Source organism: Asterias amurensis, chromosome 2 (assembly GCF_032118995.1).
Source record: "Asterias amurensis chromosome 2, ASM3211899v1".
Classification (NCBI taxonomy): Eukaryota; Metazoa; Echinodermata; class Asteroidea; order Forcipulatida; family Asteriidae; genus Asterias; species Asterias amurensis.
Window position 1 is genome coordinate 7,332,478 of NC_092649.1, and position 23,409 is coordinate 7,355,886.

The window sequence follows — 23,409 nt, forward strand, 5'->3', positions numbered from 1 at the left end:
TGTGTTGTTGTTTTTTTGTTTTTTTTGGAGCGAGGCTGGCCTGCCCCTTTTTCATAATGTGGATTTTGAGCGTTTTCTTTTGGTGAAAAGTATGGTTTTTGACAGCGATAATTTGTTTTGCATGATGAAAAAATGTAAACCTAAATAAAACGGTATTACAAGACAAAATCAGATGCATACATATTGCATACACCTCGCATAACTCGATAGTCAATTCACAATTAAAACAACACTCCATGATAAAAATAAGCTAGTACCTGACTTTATCCAGGGGACCAGTTTAATTTAAATTCGGAGACTCGGCAACAAAAGCAATGCCCGTTGGTCAATAATTTACAGTTAATCCGGAAGAGGGCGCAACTTCATGCAATACAGCAGTTCTTGTAAAAAAGAAGAAGCCGGTGTCAGTGGTCCGCTATGCTATACTGTCCGCTCCGGACACTTTTGCATATGCAGTCGTATCCGGGGATGCAAAAATCATAGCGGACATGTACATGTGTACGCACGATCAAGCGAATGTGCATGCAGTGAACCTATTATGTATGTATGCAGCATGAGTATTCACGTATTTCATGATTGCAGCGAATACCCAACGGCAGAACATTTCCCATGTCTTTCATGATAATAATGCACTTAAGTTTAGTTTACTGCAAGGACGGTTTTGCACGGGGGCGGTCATGCAAATGTGTCCGGGCGGACACAATTGCATTATGCAGCAGCGTCCGGGCGGACACGATTGCATATGCAAAACCGTACGGCGGACATTATTGCATATGCAATAATGTCCTCCGGACGCACTGCAAAGGAAGTTGATGACAGTATAAAACAAACAATGAACATTTATCGGATAACAATTGCATGGGCAAAAGGTTTCTGTCCTTTTAGTGTAATTAAAAAATAACTGGGATACAGAATACGACTATTTTTTAAGAAAGCGAAAGACTTTGATATCAAACGTGCTGGGGCCAAAGGATACGGAGTGGAGATGAAATGGAGCGTCTTATTTCTTAGTCTTGGTGCATGACGTTCCTCTTGCGATACTCTGCTCGTGGCATGATGTGTGCTCGTTCAAAGAGTGTTACCTAGGTACAAAACGTCTTGAATCAAAGACTACAATCGCCATGCCTCACGCCCACCGTGTGCTGACGACACGGACTCGTCCACTCGCCTCGTCCCCACACCAACAAACGCTACAAGGGATTTTGGGTACGAGTTGACTTGTTTCCGTGGGTACGAGGGAAGCCACATCGTTTTGATTGCAAATTCCTAGTACATAGGCCGGAGAGACCCTGATAAACAAATGACAGCTAACGTAGTGCAGTAAGACATCATCTCGGCTGAGGGTTAATCAAGTCATTCTGCCGAATAATTTGCAATTGTTTCTTCAAGAAAAAATGTAAGTATGTCTTGTGATCATGGTACACGTCATGGTTTTCATGAAAATAGCCATTTTTGTAATGGTTGTTAGTGGCGTTTTTGCTGTGTAACGTTTTTTGTTTTTGTCATTTGCCGCTGGTTATCGCAGGCCTGTAACTGTAAGTATGCTTCATTTTTGAAAAGGCAAGGGCACCAAGGCATTTTCTCCTTGCATTTCTACTGGAGCATTTCAAGGAAGGGCACCAAGGCAATGGCAAGGGGCAACGGTGGCAATCGCCTCCGTTGCCTCCGTGAAGTATCAGGCCTGTTATCGCAACTACATTTTATGAGGATTTTTTTACAAAAAATAATGTATTAAATTGTATCCTCCCCTTACCAGTTTTCACGCTATTATGCCTTTTTCTTTGAATTGGGAAAAAAATAATGATGCCTTATATCAATTGATGCCCTAATTACCTTCTTTTGTTAATATGAAGTATGCAAACATATATTAAAACTTGATGGACATTGAAATGTTCACACTACACACCGATCTTCGATGACTTCAACTGGCCCCATTTGTTTTGAGTTTTTCCTGTTTTCACGGCAAAAAAGAAAGCATGGTTTCCCGTGAAGCCATACATGGAAGAAACATCTACAGTGACTACAAGTGTTCTTTGAGACTCTGTGTATGACTCTATAGCCAGCAGTTGTCTTCGTTTTATTCAAAATATTTTTTAATGAAATTTTAAAATTACCATGGTAATTTGCAAAAAATAACAAAAATAAAAAAATTTAACAAAAAGTGTGAATAATCATTGGCTTTCAAATCTGATTTTTATTTATTTTTTTCCCCTTTTTTTTCTCTTAAAATTTATAATAAAGCGTATAAATAAACAGTGATAATTGACTCAACAAGCTGATCGTTTAAATTTTAATATTAATAATATTGATCGGAGGGTTAAAAAAGAAATCTCCAAAAATATTAGAAAATGATATAAGGCACATGGCTTCTTTTTAATAAGCCTCTGTATTTTTTTTCCAGAATGCTCAGCAAAATATTCAGTCACATGATTTGATCATCATGAATTGTGAATTGAAATAGTGTTTGATGAAATTTTTTCGGTGGGCAAATATTTTTATATGGCCTCAACATTATGACATATTTTTGTACCTTGTAGAAATGCCTAAAATACCAAACTTTTTGCATTTACAAGTGCAAATATCCAGTGGAGCCTTACGTGTTTCTAAGTTTTGGTCAAGGGAGAGGAGACTCTTTGCTTGGCAAATAAAACCACACAATTTTTATCTAGGGACTGTTTACATCGCGCACAGAGAGGTAAAAGATTTGCCACGATTTTAGGGACACCTCGAAAACAGGACCTCCTACGATACTTGTAGTGTAGGAGGAGCCTATAAAGTATATGATTGGAGAGTAAGCTAACAATAGAGTCTTTTTTACCCATAGAATTAGTCTAAGTTTTTAAGAGAAATTACCAAGTAAAAAGAGTGGCAGTAGCCTAGCCACAGTGAGTAACCCTCATAATCATAGGCCTATATAATTAATAAAATTAATAGTCATATTTAATTACCATTAATTTGTTCCTTGATCGACAACCTTGGAGCGAAATCTTTGGAGGAAAGCATGGTCATCTATGATCTAGATAGACAGGCTTGCTTTTTATGAGTCCATCCATGTGACAGGGTCGCTCTTGCTGTTCCAAAGCTAATTTCGAAAGAGGCAGTCTAATCTCTACATTACAAGAAAATTGTCTTCAATTTCCTTTGTTCACCGTACAATCATCCTAGTTGCGATAACCTTCCATCCTCTCGTTGGTTCGAAGATGGAGGGTTACAGCGGGTTACGATTATCGCAACTACCTACATCCAAACAAAGTCCAAAGAGGAGTGCTGCAGTCTCTCAAAGGGCAACGGTTGAATGGAACTTACTTACTGGATGTCAGGGACAGTACTTCTGTGGAGTCTAATTCTATCTGTACCTGACACAAATTCCTGTTGCCTAAGTCAACACATGCGCTCACATGCAGTGCGTACATCTTTAACCATTTGAAGGCTGCACTTTATAAGGAAGAAGAAGAAGAAGAGTCTTACAGTATCAAATAGAACAAGGACTCGGCATGGCTGTCTTGCAATTCTAAAGGGGACCTAGACATATATTATAAAAGTAAAAGGGAGTGCCTGATTGTTGTGGAGTTTGTTTGCAGTAACTAGACACACATTCAGTTGTACTGAAATGAGTAATGGGGAGAGGTTGATAGTATACAAATATTGAGTGGCTCAGAGTGGAATGGGAGAAATATTATCGCAAGTTAAAATTTGGACTGTTCCATTTCACTCGGCTTCGCCTCATGAAATGGAACAGTCCAAATTTTACCAAGCGATAATGTTCCTTCCATTCCACGAATTAAAGCCACTCAATATTTGTTTTATATAACTGACATATCTAGATCCTTGTCAGTAGCGACAACAAAGCACAAATGTCATAGCAATCGGATCACAACCTTTCACACAGGTGCTCCTTTGTTTTAGCAGCGGCGCGGTGGCGATGTACTGCTCAAAAACATTGGGAACAAGGATGATCCTAACTGTTGAATGGGAAATGCTATTCCCCATGGGCGAATAGGTCTTTTTGATTGCCGGTGTGCGGATGGGAGTAATAGTGAATGTCACGTGAAGTAAGTTCCACCAATCAAATGACAAGGATCTGTATGTCAGTTATATAATATAAAACATTGTGAGAAACGGCTCCCTCTGAAGTGATGTAGTTTTCGAGAAAGAAGTATTTTTCCATGAATTTGATTTCGAGACATCAAGTTTAGAACTTGAGGCCTCGAAATCAAGCATTTAAAAGCACACAACTTAGGATGACAAGGGTGTTTTTTCTTTCATAGTTATCTCACAACTCCCACGACACTAGACATCCAATCATAACAAAAAGTGATCACAAATTTTATTATTTTTCAAAATGGTGATTATATCATTAAACACATTTCTATCAATTAGAGATGGGCTCCAAGGTTGAATTCAGTTTCTTGATTGACATTCGATTTCTAATAGATAGAGCCATTATGGGAACTTGCAAGTCTCTAACCTCACAGCAATAAGATCAATGTTAATAAATACAAAAATCTAAAAAGGTTTGAATTTGTTGCATTCCAACTAAATGGTCTCTACATTTTTGAACAGAGAATTTTCAGTTCATTCATCAGTTCTTATTATATTTAATCAAAATGGCGTGAAAATTGAGAGATTATTACTAGCACAAAAATTCTTCTTAGGAATTACAGACCCATCGCTATCTATTGGAAAACGAGTGGATCAGCAAAGTCAATTTGACCTTGGACCCTCTCTTTAAGTATTGACGTTAACCATGTTTGACAGAGCAGTGTATACAGTAGCAATGAGTAGAGGTCAATCAATATAAACATCAACAATTGCTTTCCATTCCTGTTAAATGTCAGTCACCATGCCAAAATCTGGCTAATTTTGCAGATTTTTTGTTTAAAAATATACTCCAAGTCACATACTTAAAAAATGAAATTGAAGTTATTAATTTTTTTTTTGGACAAATTTGGTAAAAGCTGGTTTATAGTCAGTCGCACAATGGTCGCTTGATGGAAATTCTGATGCGTGATCATAAAAACACAGTTTTTAGGCTTCAGCGATAGTTAGAAACTGTATTTATAAGGATCGCATGTCAAGATTTCCATCGCACAACCACCGCACAACCGACTATAAACCAGCCTCAAGTGTTTTTGCTGTTTTTTGTTTTACCCCTACTTGCCCCGTTTTGTTGAGTAGGTCAAATCTTGTTGCCATTTGCAGCCAATTCCCCGTGTTTTGTTGCATCCCTCCCCCCCCCCCTCATATCGATGTCTGAGCTCTAGACCACTAGGCACGGTTATAAGAGGCCACTTTGAATATACTGCAAACAATCTGGGCCATGTCACACAGGGCAATTTACAGTCAACCAGTTCCAGGCAAGCCTCAAGAGGAACAAACATTCAAATGTTAATTTCCATTTTCTTGAGGACAGTGCACGTAAGGTTCTAAGACGAATGTCTGTTTAGCGAAGTGTTCTTTTTATTATTATTATTATGCAGTGCAATTGGTAGCCTCCAAGTTACCTGTTAATTTGCCACCTTGGACCTGGCTTTAATTTTTGTTATTTCACTAGGGATAAATATTATTTTACTGAATGTAATCCTTTCGCTGTTGTGAGAGAACGAGAGTTGGCCCACAGGCAATTTCTTATTGATATCTGTTGAATGCACACAGTGGCGCTTCATATCAAACAACCCACAGGCCGATTTAACAAAGAACCAAGACTGATCTTAGATGTGTATCAATCTCAATTGCCAAGCAAAATGAGATGTCACAATACAAACCACTTTTGACAACTCATCTTAAGATGAATCTTAGTGCTTTGTGAAATCGAGCCCTGGTGTATCAACACAGATGTCAACGATTCCTGCCGGGTTACTCTCTGAAAAAAAAGGCAGCCTTGTAGCAATTAAAGTCGGGGTACACTTTTGGTAAAAAAAATTGTCAAATCAAAAACCAGTATCTCCACATGCTTGAAATAACAAACCTGTGGAGATTTGTGTTGAATTGAAAGTCAGAGTAGCAAGATATGTAAGAAGAAAACCACCACCCTTGTTGCATAGAATTGTGTTTTCAGATGTGTGGGAAAGGCTTCATGCCTGAAGCCTTTCTCAGATTCAAATGTTTTGTTGAAAAATGACATCTTTTATTTAATACTTCAAAGGGTGGTGTTTCTAACAATGTTCTATTATAATTATTATCTTCCAAGTACGCCCTAATCTTCCAATCAGATTGGCAGAATGGAGTGGTGATAAAAACCTATTGCACAGCTAATATCACTACCATGCGTATTGTGTGTTGTTGGATATGGGATGCAGAAGCGCTATATTTTTCTGTATTCCACTCGCGCTTGTGTGATAACTTATAATATCATACTCTCTATGTTTTAAAACCAAGTAAGTTTATACATTATGGAATTAGTTTGTGGATAAATTACAAAAGGTATGTCCATCCTTTAAATGTGTTAAATAAGTAGCCAAGAGTAATGCCCATAGCACTCGCACACTGTACAGCTATACACTGTATAACATTGTGAATATCATAACAACATCAGCCAGCCCAGTTATATTTATCATTATGGTTCTAGTAGACCCTCGACTACAGTCTTCCAGACTCCTGTTGCCATAGCAACCCATCTCATCCTTCGGTTGGCAAGTCGTCATCTCATTGCAGTATCCTTCAGACTCTGTTGTTTACATTATACTGGTACATAATCAGTTTGCCTGAGTTTCTCGTCTCCATCCACATAGATTGTTCTGAGAGCAATGCATTTTGTCTAATTAGTGACGGGGGTGGAGGTATTCTTTATTAATTGGATGCACAAGGGAATAGTTTGTTGGTTTCTGTGCAGTACAAGATTGATTGCAACCGTGCAGGACACCTGGTGTGTGCAAGGTTGCTATCTATTCCGCCAGTATACATTGTCAGTATCTGTTAAACCTCCCACTATGCATTGTCAGTATCTGTACTTGTTTGGTAATTGTCAACAACCAGTATTTTCACTTGGTGTATCCCATCATAAGCATAAAATAACAAACCTGCGAAAATTTGGGCTCAATCGGTCATCAAAGTTGCGAGAAAATAATGAAATGACGAATAATGTGTGCTTTCAGATGGGAACAAAAGACTTCTAACTAGAAGTCTTTTATTTGAGTGAGAAATTATCTCTTTCTCAAAAACTACGTTACTTCAGAGGGAGTTTTTTTCCACAATGTTTTATACTATCAACAGCTCTCCAATGCTCGCTACCAAGTCAGTTTTTAAATAAATATTTATTTTGAGTAATTACCAAACGTGTGCCTTGCCTTTAAACCTTGACCAGTTTTCACCTTTTCTTGTTTGTGCTCCACTGGAAGGCATCCACAGAGGAACTTAATTATTCGAGCAACGGCGTGAGCACTTTCTTGTATACCAGCGAGATAGAAGAGGTCACTATTATAGTTTGAATTGAAGCTACTAGGCATACATATGAAAATTGCACAACTGGTGGCTGAGAATCAGAATTTTCCCACGACAAGTATTCAAAGGATTTTGAATCTTGAGTGACGTCTCGCAAGTGTTCTTCAGCTCTGCAGGAAGAATTTCTAAAAAGATGTTATCGACTAGAATAATAAACTTGTAGATTTATCTTTTAACATTATGGATTTTGCCAGCAGTGAATTTGACTTGAAGCATATCTACGTATTAGTGGAAACTAACATATATTGCATGGAGTTTGAGAGCCAATGATTTTCTGTTGCAAACCTCAACTTCACAAATCACAAACTGGCCCCAGTAAAAAAAAAAACAGAAAATTCCACGTGACTGCCAAAATGAAATCAAAGACTTGTGGAAACAGAACCTGCATAAATGGAAATTAATTCCCTCTCCCCAAGTTTTATAGCTAGAAACCTACATTCTGTTGTATTTGTGCTGAGCGTAACTTCCTAAAACTTGGTTAAAACTTTAACTCTTCTTTCTTTAAAATGTTGTATTCTTTTTCTACAGGGATACAAGATAACCATGCTGTGATGAGGTAACGTGGTGTTCTGCCTGCTCCTTGTAGTAACCCCTCCCCCCCAAGACTCTCACAAGTTTAACCGGTGTACAGCATCCTCATCAAGATGAAGTCCTCCACAGTCGACAGCCAACATCCCTCGGAGTCCGGCTCCCATATCAGCTCAATCCAACGACCAACGGCTAAGTATGGCAAGCTATCAAACACCGTGAGGCAGATTACACCAGGCCCATGGCAGTGTGCCATGTTCTGTGGAGGAAAGAACTGCAAACATGACACCCCAGCTAGGTGGACAGAGCAAGAAATGGCACTTAATGGACTAAATTCATCTTGGTAGGTTTGGTTGAAAGCTTCGGACCTGATGTTAAGACTAATCTTATCTCAAGTTACTACAAGTAACTTGTTTTTACTATATAACCTTAAAGACACTGGACACTATTGGTAATTGGTTGAAGACCAGTCTTCTAACTTGGTGTATCTCAACCTATACATAAAATAACAAACCTGTGAAAATTTGAGCTCAATCAGTCTTCGAAGTTGCTAGATAATAATGAAAAGAAAAACACCCTTGTCACACGAAGTTGTGTGCTTTCAGATGCTTGATTTCGAGACCTCACATTCAAAACTTGAGGTTTCGAAATCAAATTTGTGGAAAATTACTTATTTCTCGAAAACTACGTCACTTCAGAGGGAGCCGTTTCTCACAATGTTTTATACCATCAACCTCTCCCCATTGATCGTTACCAAGTAAGGTTTTATGCTAATAATTATTTTGAGTAATTACCAATAGTGGCCACTGCCACCTACGCAGGACTAGTCCTAAGTCTACTGTAAGTTTGGACTACCATTTGTGAAATCCACCTCTGGTACTTCAGTTCTTAGAGGACAAGACAATTTTTCTGTAACAATAGGGCCATTTAATTAAGGGAATTTCAAATCTTCTGGATTACAGACCCCCCTTGTGAATCCTGCAGTGGATTGGGTTTTCAGTCCCTACCTGACTGGGTTTTCCCTTGGAATCATTCTCAAGGGTTTTCTTCTACATTTGAAACTGAAATGTTTTCCCTGTGTTTGGTTCTTGGCTGTATAAAGTGATTACGTTCGCTTTTCTAAAAGTTCTTGGCTTCACAACCAAAATAAATGAAATGAATTGAAGGAAACTAAAATAAGCTGAAATGAAAAAAGTAACTTGCAATTCTGTATTCAGCATCTGCAGTAATAATCACTTTTTAAAACATTTATTGATGATTTGTTTTTTCAGGGTTGGTGATGATATTTTAGCAATGGCTAGGCCATCATCAGAAGCACTAGAGAAATTCAGCATCGTGGAACAATTTATTCAGTAAGTGCCCATATTTATTTAAAACTGTCCTTAAAACTGTCCTGTTTACGTTTTAAAGCCATTACACACTTTCGGTAAACAGTATTGTCCAAGTCCAACACTTCGTGTATCACAACTTATATATAAAATAACAAACCTGTGAAAATTTAGGCTCAATCGGTCATCGGAGTCGGGAGAAAATAACGGGAAAACCCACCCTTGTTTCCGCGCGTTTCGCCATGTCATGACATGTGATTACTATAAATCCGTAATTCTCGCTATCGAGAATTGATATTGTTTTAATGTTTTCTCAAAAAGTAAAGCATTTTATGGAACAATATTTCAAGAGAAGTCTTTCACCATTACCTTCTGTAAACCCGGGTAAATTATTTGTAAATCTGTGAACTTTTTTTTTTTTTTCTGTACCGAAAGTGTATAACGGCTTTAATCACTTTAAATATTAATGGCAATACAAACTTACTTGGTTTGTACAGCAGCTTTCGATAAAGCATTTTGAGAATCAGTTTACGAGGGAGAAGTGTGGTTATGGACAACAAAAATCAGCAAAATTTTCTTTGGCTCAATGCTGTGTACAGGCTTTGCCTGGTTGTGGTTTTCCTCTTGATTTTTTATTTTTTATTCCCATTGCTGTTTTTTATTTTTTATTTTCTGAGCGCTTTGCAACCTCAGGAAAAGGCGCTCAGGCCTGGAATTTTATCTTTGAGAGGGCAAGGCCATTTTCATTTTTAAAAGGGCACTTGCATTGGAAAATCTTAAAGTCTATGGGAATTTTTTAAAGGGCACCAAGGCCAAGACAAGGGCAACGAAGGCCATGGCCTCCGTGCTCCGTGAAACTCCAGGCCTGGGCGCTATATAAATGGTGTTACTATTAGTATATTATTAAACTCCCACAAGGGGATATTAACACCAAGCTGGTAACAGCCAATCTCTCTCATAAAAAACCCCAATGGTTTAACGTCTATGATTATGAATTGCACAGATCAAGAAATTGTGATTCAGTATTCTAGCAACCATACTATTTATTCTAGCCATTATGAAATCAGCTTTTAGTTTGGGGATTTGAACCGGCAACCTTGTGATTGCAAGTCTTGCAGTCTAACCAGTAGACTACGTTGCATCTATAAAGATCATCTGGGCCCAATTTCATAGCGCTGCTTAACAGTAAGCAAATTTTTGTGCTTACTGTTGCTTACTGTAGCAGACAAATTTGCTAAGGTGCAAGCGTGTTTCACAGGTAAGCAGGAAAATTAGGCGACCATATTGCCAATCACCATGGATTTGCATCGCGCAGTAAGTACAAAATTGGCTGTTAAGCAGCGCTATAAAATTGGGCCCTGATCATACCCTGTTCTTGTCTTTATTTCTCAACTCTGTACTAAAAGAAAACAATATTTATGACACTAGGAATGGCATCAAGTCAGTAATCAACCTCCAGAGACCAGGGGAGCATTCCAGCTGCGGCAATCCGCTGCAGAGCAGTGGGTTCTCATATGAACCTCAACAGTTTATGGAAAAAGATGGTAGGTGCATTGCTTGCTTTAACTTCCTGACTGTGTCTCCTGTGTTTCAAACTGATCTTGCACTGCAGAACTTGAAAAGACTTTTTGTGCACTGATGTTCATACTTAATGTTGTATAATGTGTTGGGCGCAATCTTTGAAGACGGCCCTTTTTTATTTTAAATTTGCGCAAGCTGCGACTTGTTTATGGTGTAGACTTTGTCAACTGCTTGCTTTTTTTATTTGTACTCCAATGTCATCCATGGATATATTTGTTAGTTGTGAACTCATCAAAAGTTAAGTGAGGGTAAGTAAGATTAATATGAATGGAATTTCAACTTCTCAAATCAGGTAAATAATAATAATAATAATAATAATAATAATAATAATAATAATAATAACCGTAACATATACAAAGCGCCAGGTATTAATACTGCAAGGAGTGGGGCGAGATTTGAGATATTAGACCTAATCCTTAAGCACCATGTAATGGTTTACAAGGTGCTGTGGCGCAAAATGCTGCCAATCCAGCCAGGAACACCGGGGCGAACCCCTTCTCTTTTCGATAAGTGCACTGGGTTCTTTTACATGCATTTACACAACTTATGGGACCAACGGCTTTACGTCCCATCCGAAAGACGAAGCAATGGTTATGTGTCTTGCTTAATAAGGACACAAGTGTCACGGCTGGGGATTCGAACCCATACTCTGCTGATCAGACACACTAGAGTTTGAATTCGGTGCTCTTACCGCTCGACCACGACACTCCCACGACACTCCCACGACACTCCCACGACACTCCCATGACACTCCCACGACACTCCCACGACACTCCCACGAATACAAAAAACCTTTAGGTTATAAGTATATGTTGCACTTTGACTACCTTTTGAAGATATCTCTATCAATCCTTCCATTATCTCTGCAGTCTTTTTCTATAACTTTGGTTGGGATGACTACGGTATACGCTCTCTGCCTTCCATTCTGGACATGGTCAAAGTTATGTCCTTCGCCTTGAAACAAGGAAAGGTAAGTTTAGTTTAGTTTATTTTGGGTGGTGTCCATGATCTGTACTGGCTCTCCATAGGGTTCTGTCTTGCATTGCTGTCCGTAGCTCTGCTGACTCCAGTCCGGTGTCTATCCTCAAAAGATCCAAGTAGGTCAACTTTGGTCTACCACATTTCCTGCGTCCATGTTTTGGTTCCTAGTGAATGAGTTTTGATGCAGACTCCTTGCTCCTACTACAGTGCCCAGCAAATCTGAATTCCCCGTTCCCTGATCTTATCACTTAATCTTGGCAAGTCTCAATACAGCTCTGGGTTTGTCATTCGCTGTTCCCAGGACAGCCCTGAGTTTGCATGGTGCTATTCAACTCCTTAGTAAGTTTGGTTGTATCAGTCCTGCCCCCGATTTCACGAAGCGCTGAGACGCGTCGCAAGTGCAAGTTGCGACCGGTTACTTGTCGTAAGTTGCGAACTCGTCGCAGCCGCGACGTGTCTTATAGGTTTGCGACGCATCGAAAACCCTACGATGCGTCGCAACTTGCGATGAGTTTCGTGAAATCGGGGGCAGGCTTCACACCCTTAGAGAATGACTAACAGCTGCAGCGAGGTCTCTATAGACGATGTGACCTCTGACGTTACACGAAAATCATAACATGATACGCGCGCATACCGCCAGGCAAAACCTTTGTGTTTTGGCAGCCAGCTAGAAAGTGTATGCAATCTTACCATGACTACATGTCTTTTTGCCTGGCGTAACATGACATGTACAAAGTTTTTTCAACCGGGGGGCGGGGGGGGGGGGGGGGTTTGAATGTAAACATCTATAGGTCACGTCTATATCCCTTATACTAATTCATCCATCAACGTACTTTACAGATAGAACCACCAGCTTAAAATACACCATACCTGATGGTCCATTGACTCATACAGATTGTGAATTCATAATATTGGTTAAAATTGACAAAAACATAGTTAGAGAAATACTACATTGAAAAAGGGAATGTAAGGTTATGATTGATATATTGAAGTTGGAATTGCTCCTCCCCCACCTCCTTTCCTTTCCTACCCTACTCAGTTGATACTAACTTGATGGTATGTTAATTGTTTATGACAGGTTGCAGTACATTGCCATGCCGGTTTGGGACGTACAGGAGTTCTTATAGCTTGCTATCTTATTTATGAGCAACGAATGGAAGGGGATAATGCAATACAGTTTGTACGAGAAAAACGGTAAGCACCAGGTCATTCCCAGAATCGATATAATCTTCAAGGTAATGATCAAGACTACTTGACATGTTCTTGAATGATGGTACAACTTAAAACTATATTAACTTTTTAATTTTGGTTTTTACCCATACACCGATGTGTGTTAGCACTGTATACTCAGTACTTTCCCGAGTCCTGTGAAAAAATATCACAGGCATGTAACTCGGGTGGGATTCGAACCCACAACCCTTGCAATTCTAGAGCAGTGTCTTACCAACTAGACTACCAAGGTTGCCCGGTGGCTAGAGGCAATTCGAAACCTATGTTTTGGCAGCGGGTACCACAACGATATTATAGATGTTACATTTGCATCGGGGATAAAGAATATTAATTTTTGTTTTTAACCATACACCGAAAACTATAGAACCAGGGAACCACGACACACCATTGGTACTGTACAAAGTGTTGTCAGTTTGTTTCTCAAAGGTGAAAATTATTTCAAGTGATATTTTTGATGTGGTTTGGTTGGCGTAGAGGTATTGTTCCTCGCCTTCAACCTCTAGGACCCCGGTTCGAATCCCGTCAAGAGTATTATGCGGATAGGGTTTTCCCTACTTGGTTGTGTTGGCTTTCGTTAAGAACAATTATCTGTGGTTTTCCTCCCAGATCAAAAACTGAAACTTTCTTCCTGATCTTCTCTCCATTGGGTTCTTGGCAAGTACAGTGTTTTTGCTCAGGGAACCATACCCTTACAAGCTTTGCTTGAGGGAACCATACCCTTACAAGCTTTGCTTGAGGGAACCATACCCTTACAAGCTTTGCTTGAGGGAACCATACCCTTACAAGCTTTGCTTGAGGGAACCATACCCTTACAAGCTTTGCTGGAGGGAACCATACCCTTACAAGCTTTGCTTGAGGGAACCATACCCTTACAAGCTTTGCTTGAGGAAACCATACCCTTACAAGCTTTGCTCAGGGAACCATACCCTTACAAGCTTTGCTTGAGGGAACCATACCCTTACAAGCTTTGCTTGAGGGAACCATACCCTTACAAGCTTTGCTTGAGGGAACCATACCCTTACAAGCTTTGCTTGAGGGAACCATACCCTTACAAGCTTTGCTTGAGGGAACCATACCCTTACAAGCTTTGCTTGAGGGAACCATACCCTTACAAGCTTTGCTTGAGGGAACCATACCCTTACAAGCTTTGCTTGAGGGAACCATACCCTTACAAGCTTTGCTTGAGGGAACCATACCCTTACAAGCTTTGCTTGAGGGAACCATACCCTTTCAAGCTTTGCTTGAGGGAACCATACCCTTACAAGCTTTGCTTGAGGGAACCATACCCTTACAAGCTTTGCTTGAGGGAACCATACCCTTACAAGCTTTGCTCAGGGAACCATACCCTTACAAGCTTTGCTCAGGGAACCATACCCTTACAAGCTTTGCTTGAGGGAACCATACCCTTACAAGCTTTGCTTGAGGGAACCATACCCTTACAAGCTTTGCTTGAGGGAACCATACCCTTACAAGCTTTGCTTGAGGGAACCATACCCTTACAAGCTTTGCTTGAGGGAACCATACCCTTACAAGCTTTGCTTGAGGGAACCATACCCTTACAAGCTTTGCTTGAGGGAACCATACCCTTACAAGCTTTGCTTGAGGGAACCATACCCTTACAAGCTTTGCTTGAGGGAACCATACCCTTACAAGCTTTGCTTGAGGGAACCATACCCTTACAAGCTTTGCTTGAGGGAACCATACCCTTACAAGCTTTGCTTGAGGGAACCATACCCTTACAAGCTTTGCTTGAGGGAACCATACCCTTACAAGCTTTGCTTGAGGGAACCATTGCCTTACAAGCTTTGCTTGAGGGAACCATACCCTTACAAGCTTTGCTTGAGGGAACCATACCCTTACAAGCTTTGCTTGAGGGAACCATACCCTTACAAGCTTTGCTTGAGGGAACCATACCCTTACAAGCTTTGCTTGAGGAAACCATACCCTTACAAGCTTTGCTTGAGGGAACCATACCCTTACAAGCTTTGCTTGAGGGAACCATACCCTTACAAGCTTTGCTTGAGGGAACCATACCCTTACAAGCTTTGCTTGAGGAAACCATACCCTTACAAGCTTTGCTTGAGGGAACCATACCCTTACAAGCTTTGCTTGAGGGAACCATACCCTTACAAGCTTTGCTTGAGGGAACCATACCCTTACAAGCTTTGCTTCTGTATGGGTCCCCCATAATTTCACGAATGTCAATGCTTGTTATTCACTCAATTAATCTTATCAAACAACTATTTATTTATTAATTTCCAACTTACATTGCCTATGATTTGATACTGATTGTGATTTTGAAACTGTGGAAATAAACTGATTGATTGATTGATTGAGACGCCTTTGCTCGGCAACTAGAGTTTATAAATAAAAAAGAAAATAAAAATATAATGCGAGATTCATTGTATGTTTATCTGCAGAGCTGGTTCTATACAGACTCCTGGACAGATTGAATGTTGCCAGCAGTTTGCAAAGTTTCTCATTCCATTCAGGGTTGTGTTTTCATTATGGTAAGTCGATGAGATACCTGCAGTTATTGAAGAAACTCACTCTTGGACTTGCAGATATTTGAAATAATTTACTTTTATTGTTCATCACTCTTAATGTATGCGTTTATCTCCTCGTGCTATTTCTGTATGCTGGTTGGTTGAGACACAGTCAGGCGGGGTTATAACTAGTTTTGTGCATGAGATTTGCGCCACCATGAACTAGAAGTGCTTCTTTAGACATCTTTTGCACACAATTTGCGCGAAATAGTTTGCATATGGGGCAATAACTTAGATATTTTTGACTTGTTACAGTGCCCTCTCTTGATGATGAGATCACTAGAGCACAACCTCGGGCCTGGGAGTGACTAGAAGGGGGCCTAGGAGTGACCAGAAGGGGGCCTGGGAGTGACTTGAAAGGGGACCTGTTTTTCTGTTTTGGTCAGTCGCAATCCCAGAAGACGTGATCATTGTGTATAATAATACTTTCATATTTATATACTATACTTTCAACACTTTTCATGTGTGTGTTATAAATGTAGTACATGTATACTTTTCATGTGAGTGATATAACATGTGATATATTTTTCATCTAAGTGTTTTAACAAGTTACATTTTTCATTTTGTTTTGAAGTGATCCTTGTGCGTACCCTTTCACCCTGGACCAGTTCCTGATCAGACAGAAGCTAATGCTGCATGGCTACGAGGCTCGAGAATTAAAACATCTACCAAAGGTCAGGATAAACTATTGCTTTTTGGACACAATAAACAGTTCCTTTTCACAAAGGAATTTTTTCCAAGGGCACCAAGGCAATGACGAGGGGGCATGGAGGCAATCGCCTTCGTTGCCTCTGTGAAGTATCAGGCCTGCTTATTCCTTGGTTTGAAAATCATGACATGTCGGCAATTACAAATAAAGTGTTATAAGGAGATGTATAATTTGATATGTAACAATTTTGTAATAGTGTCTCTCATTTGTCCGTAGCATCTCCTCAAATCGTACCCCTCTTGAATCACTGGTACAGCTCCATCCATAGTAAAAGTCATCAAGAAAAACATGTACCACATTTAAAAAACAAATCATAAAACATTTTCCTTACTGAACATTTTTTTATGAGTAAGCACCTAAAAGCATTTGTAGAAATGGGGGCTTCAGATATATTCTATAAGGGATACAGATTATTAGAATCCATTGTTTTGTAAAGGCATCCCAGCCTACAAGCTTTGCTTTAATGGGCCATGCCTCTATGCAGTTTTCAGTCTTGTAAAATCCTATTGTTTGTATTTGTATATTGTGTTTTTATATGGAAATAAATGTTGATCGATTTGATTTTATTTGAACTGTGTTCAACTTGCATGTCAGTGATTATTTGTCTACTCTTATCGTAGATTGTGTGTGTTGTGTGCAATCGACTAAGTGTACTTGCCTCCTGTGTGACTAACCAGCAACCGAGAGGACGTCATGAGAACATAGACATGTTAAAGAAAACAGCACCAGGTGCGTTCCCAAGCCAGAGAGAATCGCAAAGCCAGAGAGGATCACAAAGTAACAACCCGGGAAGCCCAAGGAATAGGCGAAGAGTGAATGACGTACCTACTAATAACAAGCTACCCCCACTGAGACAGAGAAGCAGTAGCCTAGAGAATGTAACCCAGGACAGTCTAGGTATCCCTCAACCCAATGAGGCTGCATTACGGGGGCGTGTTAGTCCCATGCTGGACTACCGACGTAACACTAACAATGGCAGCGTTGCATCGAGTGTCTCTAGCTCAGATGACGATCGTAGTGTCACCGCTGAGGTTTCCCCGCGACAGAACGCTCAGTTTATGAGGAGTCACGGTAACGCTCACTCGACGTTAAAGGCTGCTAATTCAAGTTCTTCTGGGCGGGTGTCGCTATCGATGACAAAGCGTTCCTCGTTGACGTTATCAACGTTATTGATTCATGATTCACAAGGCAGCGATGATGTTATGAGGGTCGGTACAGCCATGGCGTTTGATGCATCATTGTTAGAGACCGGTACCAACCAGAACGAATTATCACATGTATTGCAGGTAAGAGTCTTCAAGGCAGGCAGGAGTAGGTGGCAACGGCCTCTGGAAATAACAATTGTAGCCCAGACCTTGAAGTTGCCTTCAGGCCTTGTGTGTCTGGCGACTTGCTTTTTTATTTTTATCTTCTTACTTTGTTTATCGTTATTAGATAGAGTGTCTTGGCCAACTGGTTTAGAGCATCAAATTCAAGTTATATTGGTTAAGTCACCAGAGTGTGGGTTCAGGTCCGGGTCACTGCACTTGTGTCCATCCAATGTTTTCATGATAAGTTCAGCAACATGGTGCGTTCATATTAATTTTGACTTTATTTTGAGACGCTTGTTGTTGTTGTTTACTAATTGTAAAGTGAAATTAAAAGCTGTCCTCTGTTTTCTTTTTCCAGAGCGTCCAACGTCGAGTAGATTCATTACAGGTGAGAAATACGTTGAAATATTTATACTGAAAATAAGTGACAAAAGGGAAACTGACTGGGTACATTTTGATACAATTCTGGGTTGAAGAAGACAAATTTACTAGAAAGGGATTTGAACCTGTTACCTCACGGTTAGTTCACTTTAATGGCCATCTAGCCCCGATAGCGCGGATGGCTCAGCTGGGAGAATGCCGGCATGTTAATCGCGAGGTTGCAGGTTTTAAATCCCATTCCAGTCAATTTGTCCTTGTTAACCCAAAAGTTCAACATGAATAATAAAACAAAAAGTAACATAAATTAAACATTAATATAAGTATCGTAGATAAACTAAACTAATTCAACTAAGCTTACAAGAATCGTACTCACTTGACTATGTGAGAGTGCCCCAGATCATGTACTGCAACCATTCTACTAGAAGCACTGAATAATGTTGCAGTAACAGCATGCAGCAATAGCGTGCAACACGGCTAAACAAGTTTTGACATTGGAACGGTTTTCGCAAAATACGTTATTTGATATTACACTGGTAGGTCGTGAGAACAACTTTTAAGTGTGGGACATTTTTAAAATACTCATTTTAAATTTTACTTACTAGAGTGATAGTTGAAAAAAAGTTTGAGGCCTTAAAAAATCCTGGTCTGTTGGGGACCATAAACACAATTAAAATTTAGGTTATTTGGCAAATCACACATGCTGCCAATACTTCCGTGTACATGTATATATCCCAAATTCTGCAACTATTTATTTGTTTTATTCCCTGCAGCAAAATATAAATCGCAGCACGTCAGCTTGGGAGATTGTGTCTACTGAAGAGGATCCATTCGTCCTCTCGATGCTTTTATGGTCGTGGCTTGAACACTTACAGGTTGGGAGAGAAACTTTGTGATCGTTATTCAGTCAAAATCTTTTACGTTTGTTTGGAACAAATAAAAACAAATATTTCTAACCACCACTGGTAATCAACAGATAAAACAACCACAAGTAAGCTGTTAATTTAGACAAAAGCTATTCTAAATCCAGATGATATGTTTTTCTTAGCTTTTTTTTTTTTAACAAAGTGCACAGAGCACTGTACCTAAAAAACCTCACTTTTCCGAAAAGTGGGGGGATATTTGTGGAAGGAGAAAATGGCAAAGTTTTCTGTCCTTGATGTGGGTGGTTACCTCCCGAGGCCTTCTTGGGGATTATTTGAGTTTCTTGGTGTCAAAATTAAATATTTCTGTCTGTCTGTCTGTCTGTCTGTCTGGCCTATTTCACTCCACTCGGGATGAAAGCCTCTTCACCAATTTATCATTTCACTCTATCCTGCGCTGTCTGTTGCTACTGGATGCCCCTATATGTACTTAGTTCATCTCTCCATCTTCTGTTTTGTCGCCCTCTTTTTCTTGTCCAGTTTCTTGGAGTCCAGTTGGTTGTTTTGCATGCCCACCTGTTGCCATACCTCCTGTTGCTAGGTGACCTGCCAACCTCCACTTCTTTGATCATGAAATATTGTGTGTCCTTTCAATGACTATTATGCAGATTTGTTTCTTTTCTATAAATAGAAACCTTTTCTAAGTAAGGCGGACATCAAGAAGTTGGAAACGGATTTTGACGAGGATGAGCCGGCAGTGGCATTCAAGACCTTGAATAGAGTGAGTCAAAATAGTTTTCTTGTTCCTTCGTATTTATTTCTCTTGAAGGCTGGCAAGTACACTCTTTAAAATGTCAAGACTCTACTGGGCCCAATTTTATGACTCTGCTTACTATAAGCAAAGGATCTGTTCTCACTGAAGTAGAGAATTCCGCCCTTAAGTCAAGCCTATTTCACGGGTTAACAGGGAATGTTTGCTTGCGCGTGTGTACTCTACATTACTAGGGTTTCTTCACTAACGCAACTAGCGCATAAATTCGGCGCTTGCACAGTTAACTGAGCATGATGATCGTAAGCGCAGAATTCGACGGTAATAGGCACAGCCCTGGAATCGGGCCGAGATGGTGTGTCTAGTTCTGACATTGTCTGTTGCATATTCATTTTGATATATGGTGGACATTGGTAAATCAGATTGTTTACACCCAAACAAAACAGTTCACCCCTATAGTGTCCACCATGCCTTAAAGGGAAGGTACACGTTTGGTTGTTACTCAAAACAAATATTAACTTAAAAACTGACTTGGTAACAAGCATTGGAGAGCTGTTGGTAGTACAAAACATTGTGGGAAACAACTCCCTCTAAAGTACATTTTACGTAGTTTTTGAGAAAGAGGTAATTTCTCACTAAAATAATAAGACTTCTAGCTAGAAGTCTTCTGTTCCTATCTGAAAGCACACAAATTCGTCGAACAATGGCGCTTTTTCTTTTAGCATTTTCTCGCAACTTCGATGACCGATTGAGCCCAAATTTTCACAGGCTTATTATTTTATGTTTTTGATGGGATACACCAAGTGAGGAGACTGGTCTTTGACAATTCCCAAACGTGTACCTTCCCTTTTAGAAGAGTAATGAAGGTCGGATGTCACTGGAGATGTTACAGTGATCAAATTTGACAAGATCTTTTCTTTTGTGACACCTTCCCTCTGTAGAGTGTGAAACACACGCTGGACTGTATTCTGAAGACAGTGTCCAAACTTCCCTTGTACCAGCCTCACCTCCAACGAATGGAACATTCCATCCTGGTTCGAATCATCAAAGCTTCAACACACCTTCCAACAGCCCATCTAGTGGACGAGGACCGTTCCACCACTCAGCAAGGTGAGGATGGTGAGGACACTTTTTCACTCCATAATCTCTTGGTGATGTTTAAGATGTACGTATCTTATTTAAGATCCTCTGATGTGGATGATACACTCTCTATGAACTCCCAAGACTCAAGTGTGTACTCGGTGAGCAACAATAGGGCCCAAAACTCACCCACTAAGGAAACTCATAAGAAAGCCCCTAGAGATAAGAAAAGACTCGACAAACTTAAGAAAGGTACTTCGATTCCAGATGAGGGGAGTGAAGGGAGCCCTAGAGACCATGCAAGAGGTTTTCATCCTGGTCAAGATACCGGAGAAAGTTGTAGCTCAGACCCCTCCTCCAAGGCCCTCTTGAAAGACAATCTACAGAGAAGAAAACTAAGAGCTATTCAGAAACCTTTGATTTCCCAGGCAGATGGGAGCAGCGATGACCCCACCCCGTTGCCAAGGAAATCGACTTTACCTCCGATCTTCTGATGTCGAGTTTTGACTGAATGGATTTTCTCTGTGGGAAACTTTGAAAAAGTTTCTTCATTTTGTAGATAATTGCTTGAAGTTTTGAATACTTAGATCTATAGACCAACTTATTGTGAATAACCTGTAAAGATGTTATCGGCCATTACTGTGAGGCAAATCATAGGCATCTTCAACCAGAGTTGTTGACACAACTACACAAATCACCAGCCTGACCTGAGCTACTCAAACCTGGAAAAATGGTCCACCAAACAAGCAAATAACAAATTAAAGCTGTTTTGCCCAAAGTTTAGAGAAAGTTGTCCCCATTGGTTGTACGCCTATGACTCGACTAATCCAATGATTGAATAGGATCCTGAAAACTCGATGAAATTCAAGGAACATGCAATAGGTTTTTGAAAAAAGAAGCCAACAAAAAAACCCACACAGAAATGAAACTTGAAACCGAATTGGTTAAAATTCAATGCAGCTACCAAACCAAGAAAATTGTAGTAAACACATTTAAATCTAAACCTAAACTAAGACCGTACCCAACGGAGTAACAGACTAAAAACTAACAGATTTAAAATTAAAACCTGTGAATAAAAAAACCTTTTAGTTCATATATCGAGAATTGATAATTGTTTTGATGTTTTCTCAAAAAGTAAAGCATTTCATGGAATAATATTTCAAGGGAAGTCTTTCACCATTGCCTTCTGTAAACCCTGTAAGTTATTTGTAAATCTGTGAACTTTTAATGTTTGTTCTGTTCAGAAAGTGTCCAATGGCTTTTAAGGCTTAAGTGCATCTAGGTGTTATTTTAAAGCTCCTATTCTCATCTATTAATGAGCAAATATATCCAGTTGACGCATGAAGTGCCTAGTTTTTGGCGGGGATTGTCGCAAACGATGATTATTAAATTACCGGTAGTCGGGCAACTTTGTAATTCAATTTAATGTCAACAAAGAAACATTGTCCCAACACTTACTCATACATTTCATAATTAATTTTAGATAAGTCTTTTTACAATTGATTTATGACCGAAATTCCTGGTTCATGAAAAAATATTGTGTGTTGTGAAGTTTTGCTAGACTTTTAGTATTCACAAATCTTTACTTAAGGGCAGTGGACACTATTGGTAATTACTCAAAATAATTATTATCATAAAACCTTTCTTGATTACGAGTAATGGGGAGAGGTTGATAGTACGAAACAATGTGAGCAACAGCTCCCTCTGAAGTGACGTAGTTTTCGAGAAAGAAGTAATTTTTCACAAATTTGATTTCGAGACCTCAGATTTAGAATTTGAGGTCTCGAAATAAAGCATCTGAAAGCACACAACTTCATGTGACCATGGTGCGACAAGGGTGTTTTTTCTTTCATTTATATCTTGCAACTTCGACGACTGATTGAGCTCAAATTTTCACAGGTTTGTTATTATATGCATATGTTGAGATACACAAAGTGAGAAGACTGGTCTTTGACAATTACCAATAGTATCCATGCCTATAACACTGTAAAGGTGGACTATTTTTTTATTTTTGCACTTTTTGAAATCCAACTAATTTTATTTTCACCAGAGCAGAAGCACTGAAATAAATTTACTCTTAGCTTGTGACAATAAGGAATTAAACAAGTGGTTTGAGAGACAAGAGTGATATCTTGTAAGGACTGAAATAAAAGGAATGCTGTGTGGGAAAAGGTTCCTTTTCTGTCTGTGTAGTTGTAAGTGATGTCGTTTTTGCATCAATAAAATATCGGTGGCTTTTACAACTACATACTGTAACTGTAAGAACTGTATACTGAGTGCTTTCTAATAAATAAGTCTTAGAAAGAAAAAAAATGAAAACCCAAAACACAGAGGCTGCTTGCAAAGGAGACTCAAACCAGCAACTTACTGCACTGGTTTGAACATTAGCAAGGCAGTGAGCCTGGCTGGTCAAGTTAATGTACATTGTACATGAAAATGAACAAGAACAACAACAAGAAAAAACCCCAATATTCTTATCTCCGATACAGGGCCCAATTTCATAAATCCTGTTAGCGTGAAAATTTTGTTAAGCACAGACAAATATTGCTCAACAGTAACAGGTTACCAGCAAGCCAAATAACATAAAGTTTACATTTGTGTGACTGGTTTCCCACTCAATTTTTGCTAAGCAAACAAACTTGTCATGCGACATTTTCTGCCCAACA

The 23,409-nt window shown here is 39.5% G+C and overlaps 1 protein-coding gene across 1 annotated transcript; it reads left to right on the plus strand.

Moving 5' to 3' along the window:
- Positions 1–1,284: 1,284 nt before the first annotated feature.
- Positions 1,285–21,237, plus strand: LOC139952894 (protein tyrosine phosphatase domain-containing protein 1-like). The gene is made up of 13 exons (XM_071952184.1): positions 1,285–1,396; positions 7,969–8,311; positions 9,240–9,320; positions 10,725–10,840; positions 11,747–11,847; positions 12,937–13,052; positions 15,509–15,598; positions 16,209–16,308; positions 16,964–17,629; positions 18,012–18,041; positions 18,805–18,906; positions 19,586–19,675; positions 20,605–21,237. The coding sequence occupies exons 2-13, from the start codon at positions 8,085–8,087 to the stop codon at positions 21,235–21,237; spliced, it is 2,352 nt and encodes a 783-aa protein (XP_071808285.1). The 5' UTR covers positions 1,285–1,396; positions 7,969–8,084.
- The last annotated feature ends 2,172 nt before the right edge of the window (positions 21,238–23,409 follow it).

What these genes read in the sequence shown, in the direction of transcription:
- LOC139952894 (XM_071952184.1), top strand. Translation starts at nt 8,085, where the DNA reads ATGAAGTCCTCCACAGTCGACAGCCAACATCCCTCGGAGTCCGGCTCC. An exon ending in ATCGTGGAACAATTTATTCA is followed by an intron (nt 9,321 to 10,724) that starts GTAAGTGCCCAT and finishes TTATGACACTAG; the next exon opens with GAATGGCATCAAGTCAGTAA. An exon ending in AGGGTTGTGTTTTCATTATG is followed by an intron (nt 15,599 to 16,208) that starts GTAAGTCGATGA and finishes TTTGTTTTGAAG; the next exon opens with TGATCCTTGTGCGTACCCTT.